At 36.3% G+C, this 22556-nt stretch overlaps 1 protein-coding gene across 1 annotated transcript in view; it reads left to right on the forward strand.

Annotated features, from left to right (window-relative positions):
• ANKRD31 (ankyrin repeat domain 31) overlaps positions 1 to 22556 on the forward strand; it is a 133397-nt gene that overhangs the window by 60093 nt on the left and 50748 nt on the right. The window contains 5 exon segments of the mRNA XM_007461615.1: positions 1502 to 1554; positions 2523 to 4041; positions 6904 to 7041; positions 14813 to 14955; positions 20885 to 21047. Coding sequence (XP_007461677.1) covers positions 1502 to 1554; positions 2523 to 4041; positions 6904 to 7041; positions 14813 to 14955; positions 20885 to 21047 — 2016 coding nt within the window.

The raw sequence follows: 22556 nt of genomic DNA on the forward strand, positions 1-22556 counted from the left end.
TCCCCTGCATCGGCGGGCGGACTCTCAACCACTGCGCCACCAGGGAAGCCCTTTCTGTGTTATCTTGTTTGGAAAAATATCTTTCAGGTCTTTTGTCCATTTTTTTGAATGGATTTTTTATTTTATATTGGGTTGTATGAGCTGTTTATAAATTTTGGATATTAACCCCTTATTGGTCGTATCTTTTACAAATATTTTCTCCCATTCAGTACGTCATCTTTTTGTTTTGTCAATGGTTTCCTATTCTGTGTTAAAGCTTTTCAGTTTTATGAGGTCCCATTTGTTTATTTTTTGTTTCCCTTGCCTTAGGAAACAAATCTCAAACAATATTAGTATGATTTATGTCAGAGTGTTCTCCCTATGTTCTCTTTTAGGAGTTTTATGGTTTCTGGTCTTACATTTATGTCTTTAATCCATTTGAGTTTATTTTTGTATGTGATGTGAGAAAATGTTCTAATTTCATTCTTTTACATTTGGCTGTCCAGTTTTACCACTGATTGAAGGCACCCTTTGTTGAAGAGACTTTCTTTTCTCCATTGTATGTTTTTGCCTCCTTTGTCATAGACTAATTGAAGATAGGTGTGTTGGTTTATTTCTGGACTCTCTATTCTGTTCCATTGATCTATGTGTCTGTTTTTGTGCCATTACTGTGCTATTTTGACTACTGTAGTATTGTATAGTCTGAAGTAGGGAGCACGATACCTCCAGCTCTGTTTAACTTTCTCTAAATTGCTTTGGCAGTTCAGGGTCTTTTGTGGTTCCATATAAATTTTGGGATTATTTGTTCTAGTTCTGTGAAAAATGTTGTGGCTGTTTTGATAGGGATTGCATTAAATCTGTAGATTGCTTTGGGTAGTATGGAAATTTTAACAGTATTCCAGTCCAAGAACACAGTATATCTTCCCATGGCTTTGTATCATCTTCAGTTTCCTTCATCAGTGTTTTATAGTTTTCAGAGTATAGGTCTTTCACCTCTTTGGTTAAGTTTATTCCTAGGTATTTTATTCTTTTTTATGAGATTGTAAATGTAAATGGGATTTTTTTCTTGCTTTCTCTTTCTGATAGTTCACTATTAGTATATAGAAAAGCAACAGATTTCTGTATATTACTTATGTATCCTGCAACTTTATTAAGCAGACATATTAGAAAATGATGATAATACGGTTAATTATGAAAGAATTTTTTGCCTTATAAAACCTTGCACACAGTTGCATATCTGAGTATAACTGTGGGGAATATAAAAATACTGAGTTCAGTGCCCATCTTTAACATAATTTTGTTGGGTCTGTTTTGCTTTTCCTCGAGAAATGTTTTCAGCTCTCTCAATAAATATGGAAATTATAAATTATGGAATATTATATGTGCCAATTTTAATAGAATGTGTTTGCATAATTTCACTTTTCCCACTTGGTTTTCTCATGGCAAAGGAGTTTTGGTTTTAGAAGTCTAGAGTCTGACTACTGGAGGCTCTTTTCTTTGACCTTTCTCTTTTTGCTTACAGCGCAGACAAATAGCACTGACCCTTCAGACTTAGAGGATGAACACCACCACAAGGTATATCTCTGTTCAGCAGTAAACATTTTTATAGAGCACACCTGCTGGTTATTTTATAGATCATCAGAGGGGAAAGAAAGACTACTGAAGCATTCACCAGGAACAGTGACTTCACCTTTGCTTTTAAGACACTTTGGAATAATTACATAAGAATCAGAAGGTTCTGGCCTGTTAGTTTGGGAAGCAGTTGAGTAAATAAAGCATATGTGGGCACACTAATGTATTGGTAGCCATTTCCATTTCCTTTCTCCTCTTTATGGAGCCATGAGGGTTATCAACAATGTCGAATTTCCTCTGGCCTGAGCACAGTATAAGAGTCAAAGGTGTCGATCCATCCCTTCAAACTTCACGTGGTGGGCAGTTACTTTTCATCTGGTGCTTGTGTTGTGATGTGTGAGAGGAAGCACTGTCCCTGTTTTAATCTTGGCAGCCCACAGTAACCTTTCCATGCAAGCCAACTTGGTTGTATATCTATCTTTTTGTTTTTAAATCCCTTCTTCCACTGCCCTACCTGTGGTCTCTCACAGATACCAGAGGAAGAAACTCTCTTAATTCTAGGTCTACCTATATAACAAATGGGAGAGGAGAGTGTTTCTACAGTATTCTTGTAAAGATTCCTTGTAAAGGAATTATCTGATTGTTTTAAAAGCCTATAAAAATTAGGTAGATTAAAATTTTTCATTACGTTTAGTAAGATAGATAGTGCTAAAATACTGGCAAAAAGAAATTAAAATGTACAGGAGAAAATAAAGATTAGTACACATACTGAGTCTATTGCTTTTGCCTTTCTTCTGTTAGTCTACTTTTCTGAAATACAAATCAGGTTGTATACATCCCAGCAGGCCCTGTGGTTAGATCAAATTATAACATTGAATGGAATATTAGTTTGCTTTATCTCCAATCCAGAATGAATTAGGTGTAGAACTATAGTTGAAAATTAAAGCTAACTATGTATTTTGTTTCTATAGAAACCAAAATTCAGTTCTAAAAATCACAGTGGGTTTGTTTGTGATGAAAATTCCAAGAGACAGAAGCCAGAACATGTAAAAGTCAATAAAGGAAGCAAAGAGGGTTTATTTATAAATAAAGAAGATGTATATGAACATTACCAAAAAGATTCCCCAAACACGAAATTTGGTAAATCCAAGCATAAACGATCAACTCTTAACCAAATATACTCGACAGGACTCAGAAAGGACAATCTCCATGCTGTTGAGGATCCCAGCACAAATGTGTCTGAAGATAAAGGAAGAAGAAATACACGACATAAAAGAACTCAAGTGGATGATGCAATCCAAGAAAGCAATCCAAGAAAGACAATAGCTGTCTCTTCTTCCAGAAAAATAAACAGATTGGTTACTTGTCAACAACATACTCTCCAAACCCTTGATGACCTTCCAGAAAAGTCATGTAAACCTTTTAGCCCATCTCTGTCAGGCCTGAAAAATGGTTTAAGTAACGATGTTGAGACTTGTTCATTTCCCAAAGAGACACATACCCAAAGCCTGGATTTATCAGATAGACAAGAAATAAAATTTTTGGAATTAGAATCCACTGGCGAAGCTGAAGCCGTTTCTTTCTCAGGACTTTCTTTACATAAAAAAACCGAGTTACCACTTGTTACTACAGATCAGCAGCCTCATACTCACCAAGAACAGCAGCACATTAGCCCTTATAAATCTCATGAAAACAGTAACTCAGGTCAAAAAGATGAGAGCCCTAATAAGTGGGAAAACTTTTCCCCATCCTTTATAAAGGAAAATTTTAATAATCGTGATGATGGTGATTCCTGTGCTCCTGAGGAGACTGTAACATTTAAAAAGGTGATAAGTTCTTCAGGTTGCAAAAACCACGATAATTATAAAGAGAATAAAACAAATAGAGAAGAAATGGATTTTCAACAACTTTTACCTTCTCAAGACCATTTTTCACAGGAAAATGAGTTAATAAAAGCAGGCAGCCTAACCATATTTCCACAACAGGAAGCTGTTAATTTTTCTAATTCAGATAATATAATAGTTTCTGAACATGTTTCAAATTATGAACAATGTACATGTGGAACTTCTTTTGATCACTCACATGGCAGTCCTGAACATACTTCCCTTGCTTGTACAAGAACACTCTCAACACATGAAGTTTCAAAGTTAACTAGTCATGTGGAACTATTCGAGAGGCCTCAGGATTGTAGCCCCAGAATACCAACTCCTTTAATGAATCAAATGGATACACATATTGTGGAAAAGGTGAATAAGGAAGGAGACACTAAAAGTAATTACACTGACAAAGGCCAAAAACCAAGTTCTTCAAATAGACCTTTATCCAGAGTTGTTCATTCTCAAGTAATGGAAACAACTAAAGTTGAAAAAAGGAGACAAGAGATCAAAACTATACATAGTATAGGCTTTCAGTCCACTGACAATATCAATAAAGAATTGACCATCTCACAGCTTAGTCAAAGAGAAGAGAAGGAAATTTCTCACAAACCAGGTATTAGTAGTATTGCTCAATTTGTACACATTTCCTATAGATTTACTTATTTCACAGAAATTTCTAACTGAATTTCACTCAACCTATGCCCAAACTGATAAGAATGAGGACATGTGGACCATAATTTGGAGATACTTTTAATTAGTTAAGTAATGGTATTTACTTTGAAAGAATGTGCTAAATTGATATTGTCAGGAGATAACAAACAGTATTTCTATGAGTTTTTTTAATATAGCACCTTCTTAGTATCAAGAAACCGAACAACATTTTTATAGCAGGAAATTGTTATCTCCATTGATTTCAGTGATTCACAGTTGAAATTGCATCCAGAAAACTAATTTATGTTTGTTGTATGAAAACATTTTTAAAGGATTCCACTCCTTTAAAATAAGCTGTCCAGCTAGGAACAGAAACTTGGAACAATTAACATGACTAGACTCTTTTTTAGTCATGTAACCGGTAAGGAGAACTACAACACTGATATTGCAAAATGTTTGTTTTTCAGGTGAGGAATTAACTAATAATGTCAATGGAGATGAAAACACTATAAGAAATTGTGAGGAGAAGAAAGAAAAAACAGATTCAGAAATTCACATGCCTACTAACATCCAGGAACACAAAAAAGTTCAGAATTTCAGAAAAAGGCAAAATTTCTTGAAAGCTACCTGCAGCCAAGGTTTGTATTCCTATTTTTATATAGGGAAAGGTTTGCATGATCAAGCCTAGCAATCCACTCTCCTTCAAAGAATTATACACTTTCATATTTACTGTTTCTTTTAGTCATTCACTAATTTATAAGGTTATTTCAGCTATATTTGTCAGATGGTTTTACTGTAATCCACCACTTGAGAATCTCTTAGTCTTCCAATATATTGTCATATTTTTGCCTATGACTTCTAATTTGTTATGTTAGAGGAGATAAGATAAACAGTAGAGACAGCAAGAATGTTGAGTGGGGGCAGCACATCTGAATTGTGTCAGATCCCTTAGATACTTCCACTGAGCCCTTTTAACACATGGGAAATTAAAGAAGCATAGCCACTAGTTTCTTTGTGTCAGATACACGAACTGTGTGTGTTTGGCAGCATGGATAGCTGACTATTCTTTGATAGTTCTTGGAGCTAGTTCTGTGTGACCAATAGGCTGGACTACTTCAGGTTAAATGTTAAGCACCAAAAAGTTGATTTAGTAAGAAAAAGTTGATATAGTAAGAGGTAGGAATATTAGGCATACTCTTTGAACCTTCCTGCATTGTCTGCCTGTCATTTTAAACTAAAGCCCTTCTTATACATACCTCCTGTAGTGGGTTGAATAGTGGCCCCCCAAAACATATGTCCATGTCCTGTTCCCTGGAATCTGTGATACTATCTCATTTAAAGAGTGAACATTACCTTGTTTAGAAAAAGAATCTTTGCAGATGTAGTTAAGGATCTTGAGATGAGGAGGTTGTCCTGCATTTTCCAAATGGGACCCAAATCTTACAACAAGTATCCTTATAAAAGAAAAATGGAGAGAGCTTTGAGACACACAGGAAAGGAGAAGATAATGTGAAGAGCCAGGCAAAGGAACAATGTGGCCAAAAGCCAAGGAAGCTAAGGAAGGCTGGTATCCATCAGAAGTTGGAGGAAGCAAGGAAGGATTCTTCCTTAGAGCTTCCAGAGAGAGTGCAGCCCTGCTGACACCTTGGTTTTGGACTTCTGGTCTCCAGAACTGTGAGATAATATATTTGTGTGGTGTTAAGCACAACACAACCACCGGGTTTGTGGTCATTTGTTACAGCTACCACAGGAAACTAATACATTTCTCTAGCAGCACTGAATCATATTTTAATGTAAGTTTTTACATGTCTGTCATTCCACTATACTGTAGGCCACTTGAAGAAGAGATAGTGTCTTCTATTTTCTTTATATGATGTTACAAAAAAATCTTTTAGTACATCATTTTAGCATAGTTTGGGAAAAAACTATTCACTGTTTTTAGTTCCAGCTCAAGTCTAACTTGTAATGCAAGGAAAAGATTTTAAAATCTTCAGATAATGATATTGTACTACATTTTCTATGAAAGAAAACAAAGTACCCAGGAGGCCATGATTTGGTTCTTGGCATCTTTTGTGATCAGAAACACACCCACTGAGATATAAGAATAGTTACAGAAAGAGGATTTTTATAAAATCACAATTTGGTTTAAGAAAATTTTTATCCATTGATAGAGGACTACTGAGAGTGAAGTGAGTGTAGAAATGAAGCAAGTATTATTTGTTTTAATCAAGCATATGATAGAGTGAACAACTGCTAGAATGAATTTGAAGTAATGTGATCAGATGCTCTGTCAATTCTTTACAAGTTATATTTTTATTTTTATTTTTTTTTTTATTTTTTATTTTTTATAGCAATCTTTTATTTATTTATTTATTTTTATATTTATTTTTGGCTGTGTTGGGTCTTCGTTTCTGTGCGAGGGCTTTCTCTAGTTGCTGCAAGCGGGGGCCATTCTTCATCGCGGTACGCGGGCCTCTTCACTATCACAGCCTCTCTTGTTGCGGAGCACAGGCTCCAGACGCGCAGGCTCAGTAGTTGTGGCTCACGGGCCTAGTTGCTCCGCGGCATGTGGGTTCTTCCCAGACCAGGGCTCGAAACCGTGTCCCCTGCATTAGCAGGCAGATTCTCAACCACTGCGCCACCAGGGAAGCCCACAAGTTATATTTTTAAATAGTAACAGCAATGATATTAATTGAGGTATGTTTCTGTGTAGTGCATCCTACTTAGGATGTTCTGAGGAAGTTGCTTTGTATTTTCTAAGATCCTTCATAATAATCAGCACTTGGCAGAAAAGAATACTCAGTTTTGCTTGGCAAATTTACAGAAATGAAAACAGCTGGGATCAATAAGAGGAATGCCAGAGGAGAAAGCCGGCTTCATTTGGCTGCCAGAAGAGGAAACTTGTCTCTGGTGAAAGCTCTGATAGAATCTGGAGCAGATGTGAATCTAAAAGATAACGCAGGTTTCGATTTTAAATTGTAGTTGTCTTTATAATTTGAACTCACTGATATACACATTTCATCTACCCTCCCCCATTTTGATCCTGGCTGATATATAGCTGCTCACTTTGAAAATCTTTTTTATAATATATTATTATTTAGTTGAATAGTAAGATTTATCTTGGTTCACACCAAATGCTAAAATAACCTTCTCCTTTGAAAGAGTTTTTAACATATGTTTGGGAGCATTCAGAGGGAGTATACAGAATGGGAAGGGAAAGAAGCTTTATTTAGATCTTTTCCTTGGAGGCCTTAATATCATTATCTAATTTTGTAGAGAATACCAAATTTTCCCATTTCCCTGTCCCTTCTTTTCTTTCCTTGTCTATTAATACTGTTCCTTTTTTCTCCCATGTCTTGTTTTTATCTTAAACCTCCATTTTTAAATTGATCTTCTAACATTTTTCTGAAGCACAAAAGAAACTTGTATAAGGAATTCCAGAGGGAAAAAAACTCAGATTGATTGATCAAATGTCATTTCAAAGAGAAATGTGACAATACAAGATATAAATAGGAAGGTCAGATGATCTTACTCTATTTTAATAGACTTGAAACCATTTGACATGATTAGTATTTACTCTGGTCCCATTATATCTTATGCTCTGTGAGTCTTTTGGCACTTGTATCAACAAATATTTTTGATGTGGTTAATTTGTTTAAAAAAATGAAGCATACTTTTTTATTGAGGTATACTTGATTTATTATATTAGTTTCAGGTGTACAACATAGTGTTTCAAAGTTGTAATATTGTACAACTGTACCTCAAAAAAAATTTTAATTACAAATAAAACTAAAAAACAAACAAACAAAAAACCCAAAGTTGATAGATTATATTCCACTTAGTTACTGTAAAATATTGGCTATATTCCCTGTGCTGTACAATATATCCTTGTAGCTTATTTATTTTATACATAGTAGTTTGTACCTTTTAATCCCCTATGCCTATCTTGCCCCTCCCCACTTCCCTCTCCCTACTGGTAACCACTAGTTTATTGTTTATATCCATGAATCTGTTTCTGTTTTGCTAAATTTGCTTTTTTTTTTTTTTTTTTTAGATTCCACAGGTAAGTGATAACATAGAGTATCTTTCTCTGTCTGACTTATTTCACTAAGCGTAATACCCTTCAGGTCCATCCATGTTTTTGCACAAGGCAAAATTTCATTCTTTTTATGCCCAAGTGGTATTCATTGCACACACACACACACACACACACACACACACACACACCCCACATCTTTATCCTTTCATCTGTTGATGGACACTTAGGTTGCTTATATGTCTTGGCTATTGTAAATAATGTTGCTGTGAACACTGGGGTGCATGTATCTTTTTGAATTAGTGTCTTTGTTTTCTTCAGATATATACCCAGCAGTGGAATTGCTGGATCATATGATAGTTCTGTTTTTAGTTTTTTGAAAAACCTCCATACTGTTTTCTACAGTTGCTGCACCAATTTACATGCCCAACAGTGTACAAGGGCTCCCTTTTTTACATATCCTCACCAATATTTGTTATTGGTGTTTTTTTATGATAATCATTCTGACAGGAGTAGGGTAATATCTCATTGTGGCTTTGATTTACATTTTTTTGATAATTAGCAATGTTGAGCATCTTTTCATGTGCCTGTTGGCCATCTGTATGTCTTTGGGAAAATGTCTATTCAGGTCTTCTGCCCATTTTTTGACTGGCATGTTTCTTTTATTGGTTTTGAATTCTATGAGCTGTTTATATATTTTGGATATTAACCCCTTATTGGTCATGTCATTTGCAAATATTTCCTCCCATTCAGTAGATTTTCTTTTCATTTTGTCAGTGGTTTCCTTTGCTGTGCAAAAGCGTTTAAGTTTAACTGGGTCCCATTTGTTTATTTTTTATTTTGTTTCCTTTGCCATAGGAGACAGATCCAAAACAATGTTGCTATGATTTATGTCAGAGTATGCTGTCTATGTTTTCTTCTAGGAGTTTTATGGTTTCCAGTCTTACATTTAGTTCTTTAGTCCATTTTGAGTTTATGTTTGTATAGATGTGAGAAATGTTCTAATTTCATTCTTTTACATGTAGCTCTTCAGTTTTCCCAGCACCACTTATTGAAGAAACTGTCTTTTCTCCATTGTTTATTCTTGCCTCCTTTGTCATAGATTAATTGACATAAATGTGTGGATTTATTTCTGGACTCTCTGTCCTGTTCCATTGATCTGTGTGTTTGTGTTTGTGCCAGTATGAGACTCTTGATTACTGTAGCTTTGTAGTATAGTCTGAAGTCAGGGAGTGTGATTCCTCCAGCTCTGGTCTTCTTTCTTGAGATTGTTTTGGCTATTTGAGGTCTTTTGTGCTACAGTACAAGTTTTAAAATTATTTGTTCTAGTTCTGTGAAAAATGCCATTGGTATTATGATAGGAACTGCATTGAATCTGTAGATTGCCTTGGGTAGTACGGTCATTTTAACAATATTAATTCTTCTAATCCATGAACACGGTATATCTTGTCTCTCCATCTGTGTGTGTCATCTTCAGTTTGTTTTTTTTTTTCATCACTGTCTTATGATTTTCTGAGTACAGCTCTTTTACCTCCTTAGGCAGGTTTATCCCCAGGTATTTTAGTCTTTTTGATGCAGTTGAAAATGAGAAGCTTCCTTAATTTCACTTTCTGATAATTTGTTGTTAGTGTACAGAAATACAAGAGATTTCTGTATGTTAATCTTATATCCTGCAGCTTAACTGAATTTATTGATGTTCTCTAGTAGTTTTTTGGTGGTGTCTTTAGGATTTTTCTATGTATAGTACCATGTCATCTGCAAAGAGTGACAGTTTTACTTCTTCCTTTCCAATTTGGATTCCTTTTCTTTCTTTTTCTTGTCTCATTGGTGTGGCTAGGCCTTCTAATAATGTGTTGAATAAAAGTGGCAAGAGTGGGCATCCTTGTCTTGTTCCTGATATTAGAGGAAATGCTTCCAGCTCTTCACATTGAACATGATTTTAGCTGTGGGCTTATCATATATGGTCTTTATAACGTGGAAGTATGTTCCCTCTATACCTGCTTTGTGGAGAGTTTTTTTCAAAATGGATGTTGAATTTTATCCAAAGCTTTTTCTGCATCTGTGGAGATGATCATATGATTTTTATTCTTCAGTTTGTTAATGTGATGTATCACATTGAATGATTTGTGGATATTGAGTCATCCTTGCATCCCTGGGATAAATCCCACTTAATCATGGTGTATGATGTTTTTAATGTATTTTTGGATTCTGTTTGCCAATATTTTGTTGATTTTTGCATCTATGTTCATCAGTGATAATGGCCTGTAATTTTCTTCTTTTGTGTGATATCTTTCTCTGGTGTCAAGGAGATGCTGGTCTTGTAGAATGAGTTTGGAAGTGTTTCTTCCTCTGCAACTTTTGGAATAGTTTGAGCAGGATAGGTGTTAATTCTTCCCTAAATATTTGGTAGAATTCACCTGTGAAGCCATCTGGACTTTGGTTCGTTTGGGGGTTTTTCATTACTGATTCAATTTCATTACTGGTAATTTATCTGTTCCTATTTTCTATTTCTTCCTGATTCAGTCTTAGGAGACTGTACATTTCTAGAAATTTGTCCATTTCTTGTAGGTTGTCCTTTTTATTGGCATGTAGTTGTTTGTAGTAATCTTTTACGATCCTTTGTATTTCTGTGGTGTCCATTATAACTTCTTTTTCATTTCTGACTTTATTGATTTGGGCCCTCTCTCTTTTTTTGTTGGTGAGTCTGGCCAAAGTGTTGTCAATTTTGTTTATCTTTTCAAAGAACCAGCTCTTAGTTTCATTGATCTTTTCTATTTTTTTTAGTCTTTATTTAATTTATTTCTGCTGGATCTTTATGATTTCTTTCCTTCTACTAACTTTCAGGTTTTTTGTTCTTTTTCTCTAGTTCCTTTGGGTGTAAGTTTAGATTGTTTATTTGAGATTTTTCTTGTTTCCTGAGGTAATCTTTTTTTTTTAAACATCTTTATTGGAGTTTAATTGCTTTGCAATGATGTGTTAGTTTCTGCTGTATAACAAAGTGCATCAGCTATACATAAACATATATCCCCATATCTCCTCCCTCTTGCATCTCCCTCCCACCCTCCCTATCTCACCCCTCTAGGTGGACACAAAGCACCGAGCTGATCTCCCTGTGCTATGCAACTGCTTCCCATTAGCTATCTATTTTACATTTGGTAGTGTATATATGTCCATGCCACTCTCTCACTTCGTTCCAGCTTACCCTTCCCCCTCCCCATGTCCTCAAGTCCATTCTCTACATCTGCATCTTTATTCCTGTCCTGCCCCTAGGTTCTTCAGAACCCTTTTTTTTTTTAGATTCCATATATATGTGTTAGCATATGGTATTTGTTTTCCTGTTTCTGACTTACTTCACTCCTAAGGAAATCTTGTATCACTATAAACTTCTCTCTTAGAACTGCTGTTCCTACATCCCATAGATTTTGGATCATTGTGTTCTCATTTTCATTTGTCTCTAGGTATTTGTTGTTTTGTCCTTTGATTTCTTCAGTGATCTGTTGGTTGTTTAGTAGTATGTTGTTTAGCTTCCATGTGTTTGTGTTTTTTGCAGTTCTGTTCTTGTAGTTGATTTCTAGTCTCATAGTGTTGTGGTCAGAAAAGATGCTCAACATGATTTCAGTTTTCTTATATTTACCAGTTCTTGTTTTGTGGCCTAGCATGTGACCTATCCTGGAGACTGTTCCTTATGCACTTGAAAAGAATGTGTATTCTGATGCTTTGGGATGGAATGTTTTATATATATCAATTAAGTTCATCTGGTATAATGTGTCATTTAAGGCCAGTTTTTCTGTATTGATTTTCTGTCTGGATGATCTGTCCATTGATGAAAGTGGGGTGTTAAAGTCCCCTACTGTGTTACTGTCAATTTCTCCCTTTATGTCTGTTAATATTTGCTTTATATATTTAGGTGGCCCTATATTGGGTGCAAATATATTTAAAATCGTTATACCTTCTTCTTGGATTGATTCCTTGATCATTATGTAATGTCCTTCTTTGTCTCTAGTAACAGTTTTTGTTTTAAAGTCTATTTTGTCTGATACAGATATTGTTACCCCAGTTTGCTTTTTGTTTCCATTTTCATGGAATACCTTTTTCCATCCCCTCACTTTCAGTCTGTGTGTGTCTTTAGATCTCAAGTGAGTCTCTTGTAGGTAGCATATATATGGGTCTTGTTCTTGTATCCATTCAGCCACTCTGTGTCTTTTGATTGGAGCATTTAGTCCATTTACATTGAAAGTAATTGTTGATATGTATGTACTTATTGCCATTGTATTCATGGTTTGGGAGTTGTTTTTGTAATTCTTTTTTATTCCTTTCTTCTTTTGTTCTCTTCTCTTGTGATTTTATGATTATCTTTAATGTTATGTTTGGTTTCCATTCTCTTTTTTGCATGTGGCTCTATTATAGATTTTTGATTTGTGGTTACCATGAGTTTTATTTATATATGTGTGTGTATGTATATATGATTATTTTAACTTGCTGATCTCTTAATTTCAGATGCATTTTAACAACCCTGCATTTTTACTCTCCTCACCTCACAATTACTGTTTTCAACATCGTATTTTTCATGTATTTGTTTTGTGTATTCCTTAACTGCTTATTGTGGATATAGATGATTTTACTACTTTTGTCTTTTAACCTTCCTAATAGTTTTGTACCCAGTTGACTTACTACCTTTACTGTATATTTGCCTTTACTGATGAACTTTTTCTTTTGTGATATTCATGTTTCCAGTTATGGCCTTTTCCTTTTTGCTTAGAGGAGTCCCTTTAACATTTCACATAAAGCTGGTTTGCTGGTGCTGAACTCCTAACTCTTGCTTGTCTGTACAACTTTTGATATCATCATCAAATTTGAATAAGAGCCTGGCTGGGTAGAGTATTTTTTGTTGTACATTTTTCCCTTTCATCACTTTAAATATATGCTGCCAGTACCTTCTGACCTGCATAGTTCTGTTGCAAAGTCAGCTGAAAGCCTTATAGGAGTTCCCTTGTATGTTATTTGTTGCTTTTCCCTTCCTGCTCTTAATATTCTCTCTTTATCTTTTAATTTTTCCATTTAAATCACAGTGTATCTTAATGTGGTCCTCTTTATGTTGATCCTGTTTGGGACTGTCCATGCTTCCTGGACCTGAATGTCTCTTTCCTTTCCCAGATTAGGGGAGTTTTCAGATTATTATGTTTTAAAATATGCTTTCCATCCCTTTCTCTCTCTTCGTCTTCTGGGACTCCTATAATGAAAATGTTGGTACACTTGATATTGTCCCAGAGAGCTCTTAAACTGTCCTCACTTCTTGATTTCCACTACTCTGTCTTGCAGCTTGCTGATTCGTTCCTATATATATCATTTAGTGTACTGTTAATTCCTTTTAGTGTATTTTTCATTTCAGTTATTGTATTCTTCATCTGTTTGGTTGTTCTTTATGTTTTCTAACTCTTTGTTAAAAACTTCTAACTTCTCTGTTCATCCAGTCTTCTCCAAAGTTCTTTTGTTATTCTTACAGTCATTACCTTGAACTCTTGCTCAGGTAGATTTCCTGTCTCCACTTAGTTCTTCTTCTGAGGTTTTATCTTGTTCCTTTGTTTTGAACATGTTCCTCTGTTGCCTCATTTTGCTTAACTAGTTATTTCTATGTATCTGGTAGGCTTGTTACATATCCCAACCTTGGAGAAGTAGCCTTTTATAGGAAATGTCTTAAGCTTCCAAGAGTTCACTCCCCTCTGATCACTAGAGCTGTATGTTCTAGGGGTGCCCCATAGGTGGGCTGCATGGGTCCTTCTGTTGTGGCAGGCTGACTACTGTGTGTGGTCTTGTAGGCTTGGCTGGCCCCCAGTACAGTTGGTTGCCAGGCCCTGCTTTGTGTGGAGGCTGCTGGCCCCTGGTTGGTGGGGCTAGGTCACAAGGTGGCTGGCTGCTAAACCCCAGGGGGTCCCAGGGCTAGTGCTGGCTCACTGATGGGCAGAGTCTGGGTATAGGAGATCCCAGGGCTGGTGCCCATTTGCCAGTGGGTGAAGCTAGTTCTTGGGACCAGTGCCAGCCCACTGGTGAGCAGAGCCAGGTCCTGGAGTCTGGCTTTAAGACCCAGGGGTCCCAGAGCTCATGTTGGACTGCTGGTGAGTGGGGCCAGTTCCTGATACAGGTGGCTGTGGGGTTCAGTGTGTCCTAAAGTTTGTGTTGGCCTACTGCTAGGCAGAGCTTGGACCCAGCTGGTCCTAGGGTTGGTGCTGGCCTGCCCGTGGGTAGGCTGACTCCTGCCACAGCAGACTATGGGGCTGTAGTTGTCCTGGGGCTGGTGTCCACCCACTGTGAGTGAGGCTGTTCCCAAGGCTAAAGCAGCCTTGCTGGTGCACAGACCTGGGGCCTAAGGATTTCTCGGCTGGTGCCTGCCCACTGGTGGGTGGAACTGGGTGCCAGGGTCTCTGGCTACAGGGCCCCGTGCATCCTGGGTCTAGTGTTTGTGCACTGGTGGGCAGGTCTGGATCCTGGGCCCTCTGGTGGACAGGGCCATGTCCAGGGGCAGCTCTGGGCTCAGGGATCTTTAGGTAGCCTGTTTTCAGTATTATTTCTTGTCCAGTACTTAGTACATACATTTGAATCAATAAAGTTAATAATTCCATTAGTGCAAATAAACTTATAATACTACTTGAATACTGATTTGTAAGCAGCTTGTTTTGTTTTTTCTTTTTTCCCTTTTTAGGTTGGACACCACTTCATGAGGCAGCTAGTACGGGATGCAATGATATAATTGTAGAGTTGTTAAAAGCTAGTGCTAATGTTAATTGTGAAAATGTAGATGGAATTCTGCCCTTACATGGTGCTGTTGCAAACAACCATTTAAAGGTATAGTGCACATCAGATTAGGTTCCTATTTCTTTTTCTTTAAAAAGTGAGTGAAGACAGTGAAGATATTTTAAATTGCGAACTAAAGTGATTCCTTAAAACAAATGATTTTTAAAAACTGCTTAAAAGTACAAATGAATATGATATTACATATAGATTAGAAAACCAGTGTATTTCCTAATGAATCATTTTTCCATTGTCTCTTCATCATGTAATTCATGTAAGTGAGAATAAAATGAAAGGGCTAGAAGTAAACACAGCCTATTAATATAATACATTCCAGTATTAATTGCATTAAATGCTTTGCTGTTGTGTATAAAAGAGTCTATATAGTGATGATATATGTGACAGCCAGATGTTTTTTAAACTCGAAATTTCTCAGTGGGTTTGAAGTTTCAGAGAAATGGGTAAAAGCTCAAGTTGCTTGTTTCCTTGGGGGTTCTTGTATTTTTTTCTCCTTTTTTTTTTTTTTAAATCAGATAGCCATGGTAAAAATATCACAAGAGAAAATCACCAGGGTAATTATTTCAGTAACACTCAATTTCAAATCTAGACTTTAAAATTCTCCAGATTTTTAAACTCATCTTTTTTGTTTGACAAACCTTAGGAGAAGATTTGTCAGTTGGCAATATAGACTTCAGGAATAATTATTGGTTTTGAAAAATAGTTAAGGAAACTACCAGCAACAACAACAATATAAAACCAAGGTTCATATAAAAAATTCCTTGGATCTCTCACTAAAACTACTTTATCTGTCTCTAGGTATTTTTAATAGCCTGGTAATTTTATTTAATTTTATGAAAATATATCCCCACTGTTTTCAGTCTAAATATAGTCATGTGAAAGAATAGTATTGAATTTATGATTTGCAGAGATAAGAGAGATAAACTAATGATTAAGAATAATACCAAATGGGTGGGCTAATGTCCAGGGAGGCTTCTTTTGATCAAAGAAGCTCTTTGACCTTTAAGATATTTAAATTAAAAAAGAATTGACAAAGTCTCAAAGTTATGTGGTCATGCAATGGAAGAAAGCAAACAGGAAGAGTCATTGAAGTGATGAACTTAACTGGTTATATGTACAGGGAAAAGGTTACTTAAAGTGAAACCACTTAAATAAGGGCCAAAATTTCATAGTAGGAAAATCAGGATTTTAGACATTATCCTGAAAAATGCAATATAAACAAAATAAGGGGTTTCCCAATACCACCCCTATACTTGGAAATTTGTTAGAAGGTGTTACAGAGCTCAGCATATGATTGTATTCATAGCTAAGATTTATTAGAGCAGTATAGTAAGGGTACACAGGGGGATCATCAGAGAAAAAGGTGGAGTCTGGAGGTATCCATGTGCAGGCTGTACTATGCACTCTTCCTTATGAGAGGTCACATACAGTTTGCTTTTCCCTCAGCAGTGAAAATGTAGCAACGTAAGTGCAATGTTTCTGTCCAGGGAAGCTCATTAGAAACTCAGTGCTCAAGATTTATATTGAGGGCTAGTCATGTAGGCACCCTCTGCCTAGCACATAGCAAGATTTCAGACTCCTAGAAGCATGAATAAACCACATTGCTTGTGTAGACAGTTGAAGCACAGAGAGCCACTCTTATCAATTAGGGAAAGTTTTGTATCAGTGTAGTGCAGTGTTTACCAGCCAAGTTCACAGATGCCAGCTATAGACCAACCTAGCAAGCAGCCTTTCTAGATAGCAGTTTTAGGCCTGCTATGTTAACTCCTTTCTAAATAGTATTATATTTAGTTTCTAATTGAAATACATACTGATTTCTGGAACAGCAAAAACAGAATAATGTATGTTTTCTTGGCCTAGCTTTTCTGGCAAAATGGTATGACAGCATATAGGACATCCTTTACCTCACAGTTGGTTTTTTGCATCATGACCTCAGGGAAGGTCTCTTTTTCAAAAATTTTGAGAGGTACCACAAGTTTTCCCCAGGTCCTGTATTAATCCATTCATATTCAAAATTTTTCTTTTTTTTAGGTTAACAGTTTTACCTCTAAGTTTCTCATTTATCAGTTGCTTCACAGGTGCTTCAAGCATTTCTACAATATTATTATTATTATTATTATGTTGTTGTTGTTGTTGTTGTGTGCGGGCCTCTCCTGTTGTGGAACACAGGCTCCGGACGCGCAGGCTCAGCGGCCATGGCTCACGGGCCTAGCTGCTCTGCGGCACGTGGGATCTTCCCGGACCGGGGCACAAACCCACGTCCCCTGCATCAGCAGGTGGACTCTCAACCACTGAGCCACCAGGGAAGCCCTACAATATTATTTTAATATATGACTTCAGGAAATCCTACATCTTTACATTTTGGCTTTGTAATCAATTTGTAGTGTATTTCCATTTTATTGTTGGCTATTTACAATATCAGGGACCAGTGGTAAATTGACCAAAACTCAAGAGAAATATGTTGACTTGATGGATGGGAAAAAATGCCATGTTATTGAGCAGGGAGGGATATTTGATTAGATCAAATTTTGTAAGTAGCCTTCATAAGTGAGAATTTTCCTATTTTGAAGACGGTAGCTTCCCTCGTAGAAATTTTGTAACTTCAAGGGTTAGAGGAAATGATAACTCAGATGTAGAAGGTCTTCTGTAAAGATAAATGCCAAGAACTGAAAATTCATCACCGGAAATAGCAGAAAGGGAGCTTGACAAAACACCGAACTGGATTTTAGAGAACTTGAGTTCTAGGCCTAGTTCTGCTGCTTGAAAAAGATAAAGATATCTGAAATAAGGAATTTGATCTAGAGCTGTACTGTCCTATACTGTAGCCACTAACCACATGTGGCTATTTAAATTTAAATTACTTAAAATTAATTAAATTTAAAAATTCAATTCTTGGACTTCCCTGGTGGTCCAGTGGTTAAGACTTCACCTTCCAATGTAGGGGTTGCAGGGTTTGATCCCTGGTTGGGGAGCTAATATCCCACATGCCTTGTGGCCAAAAAACCAAAATATAAAACAGAAGCAATATTGTAACAAATTCAATAAAGACTTTTAAAATGGTCTGCATCAAAAAAAAAATCTTAAAAAAAAAAATTCAGAGACTTCTCTGGTGGTCCAGTGGGTTAAGATTCTGCCCTCCCAATGCAGGGGGCCTGGGTTTGATCCCTTGTCAGGGAACTAGATCCCGCATGCATGCCACAACTAAGAGTTTGCATGCCGCGACTACGAGTCCTCATGCCACAACTAAAAGATAACGCACGCTGCAATGAAGGTCCAGCCCGCAGCAACAAAGAACCCTAGTGCCGCAACTAAGACCCGGAGCAGCCAAAATAAATAAATAAATAAATAAATATATTTTTTGAAAGTTTTAGTTCTTCAGTTGCATTAGCCACATTTGAAGTACTCAATAGCTACATGTGGCAGTGGCTCCCATATTAGACAGTATAGATTAGAACATTGCCATCATAACAGAAAACTGTTGAAAGCTCTGGTCTAGAGCAAGGATTGGTAAATATTTCCTACAGAGGGCTAATCAACAGTTTAGGTTTTCCGGGCCACACAGTCTCTATTGCAACTACTCAACTGCTGTTCTAGTGCAATAGCAACCCTAGACAACATGTAAATGAGTGGGTTTGACTGTGTGCCAATACAACTTAATTTACAAAGTCAGGCAGCAGACTGGATTTGGCCCCCGGGCTATAGTTTGCTATTGCTTGATCTAGAGAATTACTGACGTTCTTTTACCTAAGTGGTGATAAAGACAAAGTTTGCTTTTGGAATAACCTTCCACATCTCTGTTGCCTTTACTTTAAGGAGAAATATTCTATTTAAAAAGAAGGAGGTAGTATTTTTAATGATATTTTAATTCCTTTGATACTGATATATTGCCATCATCTTTCTTCATATCTTCATTAACTTTCCCTCCATGTGACAGTTCTTCTATCATTGACTCATTTTATTTCAGACTCACTTTCTTCCCTTTTGTCCCTATTTCTTTATTTTGAGGTAGGATATTGATAGATGATCTAGAAAGATTAATAAGGGGGAGCAAGAAAGGTAAATGTATGGTACTGTAGACCTACTAAGTATCAATTCTATAACACCCTGTATATTTAATTCCTAATTTTCTATCTGGCATGACTGCATGCAAAGTTATTCAACATCTTATTTTCTTTTTCAACTTTCAATTTAAAAAAATCTTAATTTCTTTTTTAAGTTATCTTCCAAGATGGTCATGTATTCTACATTATAAAATGTGGAGAATAAAAAGATAAGGAAAAGATTTTTTTTAAAGATAAAATGTGGGTGGGAATGGGTACCCACTTTTGTACAAGATGGGATAGCAGGGATAAGATATTTCCTCCCACCTTAAAAACTAGAAAAGTGAGCAAAATATATGAAATAACAGTTTTGAGACATTAGACAACATGCAGCAGAGGGCAGTGATCCCTGAAAGGATGGAAACATGAGACGAACCGTATGATTGCCCCACCTCATGGACTAGGAGGAGTTTTCAGGCAGAAGCCTAGGGAGGAAGAAAGCAAATAGCCTTATGATCTCAATGAGTTGAGAAGGTTGTTTGGAGTTTAAAACTCCAACAGCTAAAATTTATGGGGCAAAATACCAGACAGAATATATCTGCACAGAGAGAATTCTCCAGAGATTTAAAGGGGAGTCCCCTCAATTCCTTGGCTGATCTACAGGTGTGGGTAAGGAAACAACATGAGATTAGGCAGAGCCAGCAGGCTGGAGATTACACAGGGCTAAATAGGGGAGTGTTTTCCTTAAGCCCCACCATGTGCCAAATACTGTACACGGGTTCACATTTAAGCCTCATAGGTGAGAGAAATGAGGTTCTGATGGTAAATAACTTGCCCAAGGACATAGCTAGTTAGTAGCAGGAGTGAGTTTTGTATGCTTGACTTTAAAACAAAAAGGCTGATAGAACAAATAAGGAGCTATCCTTATTACTTCTACTGGCCCATTTGCTCCTAAGTTTTTCTGCTTTTCCATACCTGGACACAAGTTGAAAGAGAAAAGCTACTAGCACATATGCATATCTTTACTTTAACAAAATACTGACCATTTTTCCTAAACAAAAGGTTTTTCAGTGGCTTGAGTCATTTGCCTTGCGCAGATGGAATCACTGATTGATTTTTACTAGTTGACTTATACTGTCAACTAATTAGTGACAATCTTTAACTTAGATGAATCATAAACTTACTTCTAATATACAACTTTGAGTTATTCAAATTTTTTAAACACAAATTTGAGTTATTCAGGGAAGCATTATTTATATTAGAAACTTTTGCCCCCAAAATGTCACAACATTTATCTTTGACCTCAGTTTTCTCTTCTTTAAAAGGTGGGGTTGGAGTAGATTATTTCTGTTTCTTTTTAATCTTATTAACATTCTGTGAATATGTCATCTATTTAGGAAACATATTTGCATAGAAAATATTAGAATGGACATTAGGTTCCCAGGCTAGCTTATAAAACCTCCTAAACAAGTAATATACCTGAAATATAGTTCAAATGAAACTTTATTCAACTATGTCTGATGGCAATTTATAATACAGTGTATAATTTAATATAATCCTGAAATGATCCCTGCTCCCTTCTCCACCCTATCTTCCAGCAGCTTAGGGGAGGACAAAGGGCTTTGTTAAAGAGATAGAGTAAATCCTTTTGCACATCAGTCTCCCAAAGTCTGCCTCTTCAGCCATGAAGGCAGCACGTCTCGTATTTTCACGTCATGGTGTTTGGTTCTTCTGTGAGGACAGATCAGGCCAAATCAGTGGAGCAGTTTACAGTTGTCATATCAAATTTAATCAAGATTTTCTTGGTCAGAGTTTGAAAACTTTTTTTGATAACTTTTAATACTTGATAGTGGTGTCTTGTAATGAAAGCAGGAATTATTGATCTTAGGGGTCTGTAGAGATAACTTTGGAAAAATACCTTTTAGGCAGCTGAGATTCTACTACAACATGGAGCAAACCCTAATCAAAAGGATCAAAAGCAGAAGACTGCTTTGGATGAAGCAGATGATAAAAACATGAAAGAGCTGCTAAAATCTTATGGTGCTATTGAGACTGACAATAGAGATGAGAGTAATGCTGTAGTCACTGGTATGTATGTCAGTGGTGCTTGCTATTTTATAAGGGTGTGTACCTCTGCTTAGAGAAAGAAAATTAAGATTTGTGTAAATTGTTTCATAACTAGGGATAAATGTTTTGTATGTTTATTAAACTCTTGAAAAGCATCATTTATTTTTAGAAATAGCATTTCCAAACTTGGTTTAATTTATAGATCATATGGTCCTGTTGTATTGGGATTATATGTTGAAACAAAACACATTCATTAAACAAACATTAATCTCTCGTAACATTGGATCTGAGATAGAGATGTTACTGAAACTATGCAGATTGGTTTACTTGTAGTGGGGCTGGAAAAGAATGACATTATACTAAAGTCTTTGAAACTAAGATTCCATTACTTCAAAATTTGTAATGATGCCAACTTTTCAAGACAAACTTTCTAATGCTAGAATATGAATTTGTTAAGCAAATATATTAAGCTTATATATGTATGTGAGTGTATGTGTAATATATTACAGTGGAAAGAATATTTCAAGGGAATATATAGTCAGGTAAAATTTTGTGAACCATTTTTAGCAGTAGTTTGCACTTAAATAATATAATGAGTTATCTATAAGAAATAAGCATTTAATCCTGCCATTTGTGGCAACATGGGTGAACCTGGAGGATGTTATGCTAAGTGAAATAGGCATAGAAAGACACAGAAAGGCAGACTGTTTATGGTGTCACTTATATGTGGAACCTAAAAAAGTCAAGCTTAAAGAACCAGGTAGGTAGTTGAATGGTGGTTGCCAAGGGCTTGGGGGAGGGGGTGATGGGGGGGAGATGGGAAAATGTTGGTCAAAGAATACAAACTTTCACTTATAAGATGAATTAGTTCTGGGGAGCTAGTATATAAGATGATGATTATAGTTTATAATAATAAATTGTATACTTAAAATTTGCCAAGAGAGTAAATCTTAAATGTTCTCACCAACACACATACGGTAGCAATGTCAGGTGATGGATGTGTTAAAAGAAAAAAAAAAAAGAAAGAAGCATTTAGTGAACACTAATTGAGAAAACATACATTTGTTGAGCACCTTCTATACAAACCAGGCACTTGCCCAAGAAGAGCTTCCAGTCTTGTGAGGAGATAAACCAGAAAACAGGCAGTTAAACACAATTTTGGGAATGTTGAGGAGAGAGAATTGTTCTTCCTTTTCCTTCATGCTTGAGCCTTGACTCATAGAAGAAGAAAGCCAGGAACTTATCTGTCCTCTCTATGAGGGAGAATATTGGGAAGAGAAACCCCGTGACTCACTTTTCCCCCAGCCTACCACAGTCCTTACCAACTGTTTGTTTTCAAGGGAGGAATCATTATTACTGATATGATTGGTGAGTGGCAAGGCTAATCATTGTGTCCTATTTTACTAGTGAGCTAGATCACATGTAGGTCAAAGTCAAGAGACTGATACACAAATCTTTTCTTTGCCTGCTACCATATGCTAAGTCCATAGGGTCAGGGACTTTCTTAGAGCCCCAGGCATGTCTCTTTCC

The sequence above is a fragment of the Lipotes vexillifer genome, unplaced genomic scaffold (genome assembly GCF_000442215.2).
Source record: "Lipotes vexillifer unplaced genomic scaffold, Lipotes_vexillifer_v1.1 scaffold779, whole genome shotgun sequence".
Lineage (NCBI taxonomy): Eukaryota > Metazoa > Chordata > Mammalia > Artiodactyla > Lipotidae > Lipotes > Lipotes vexillifer.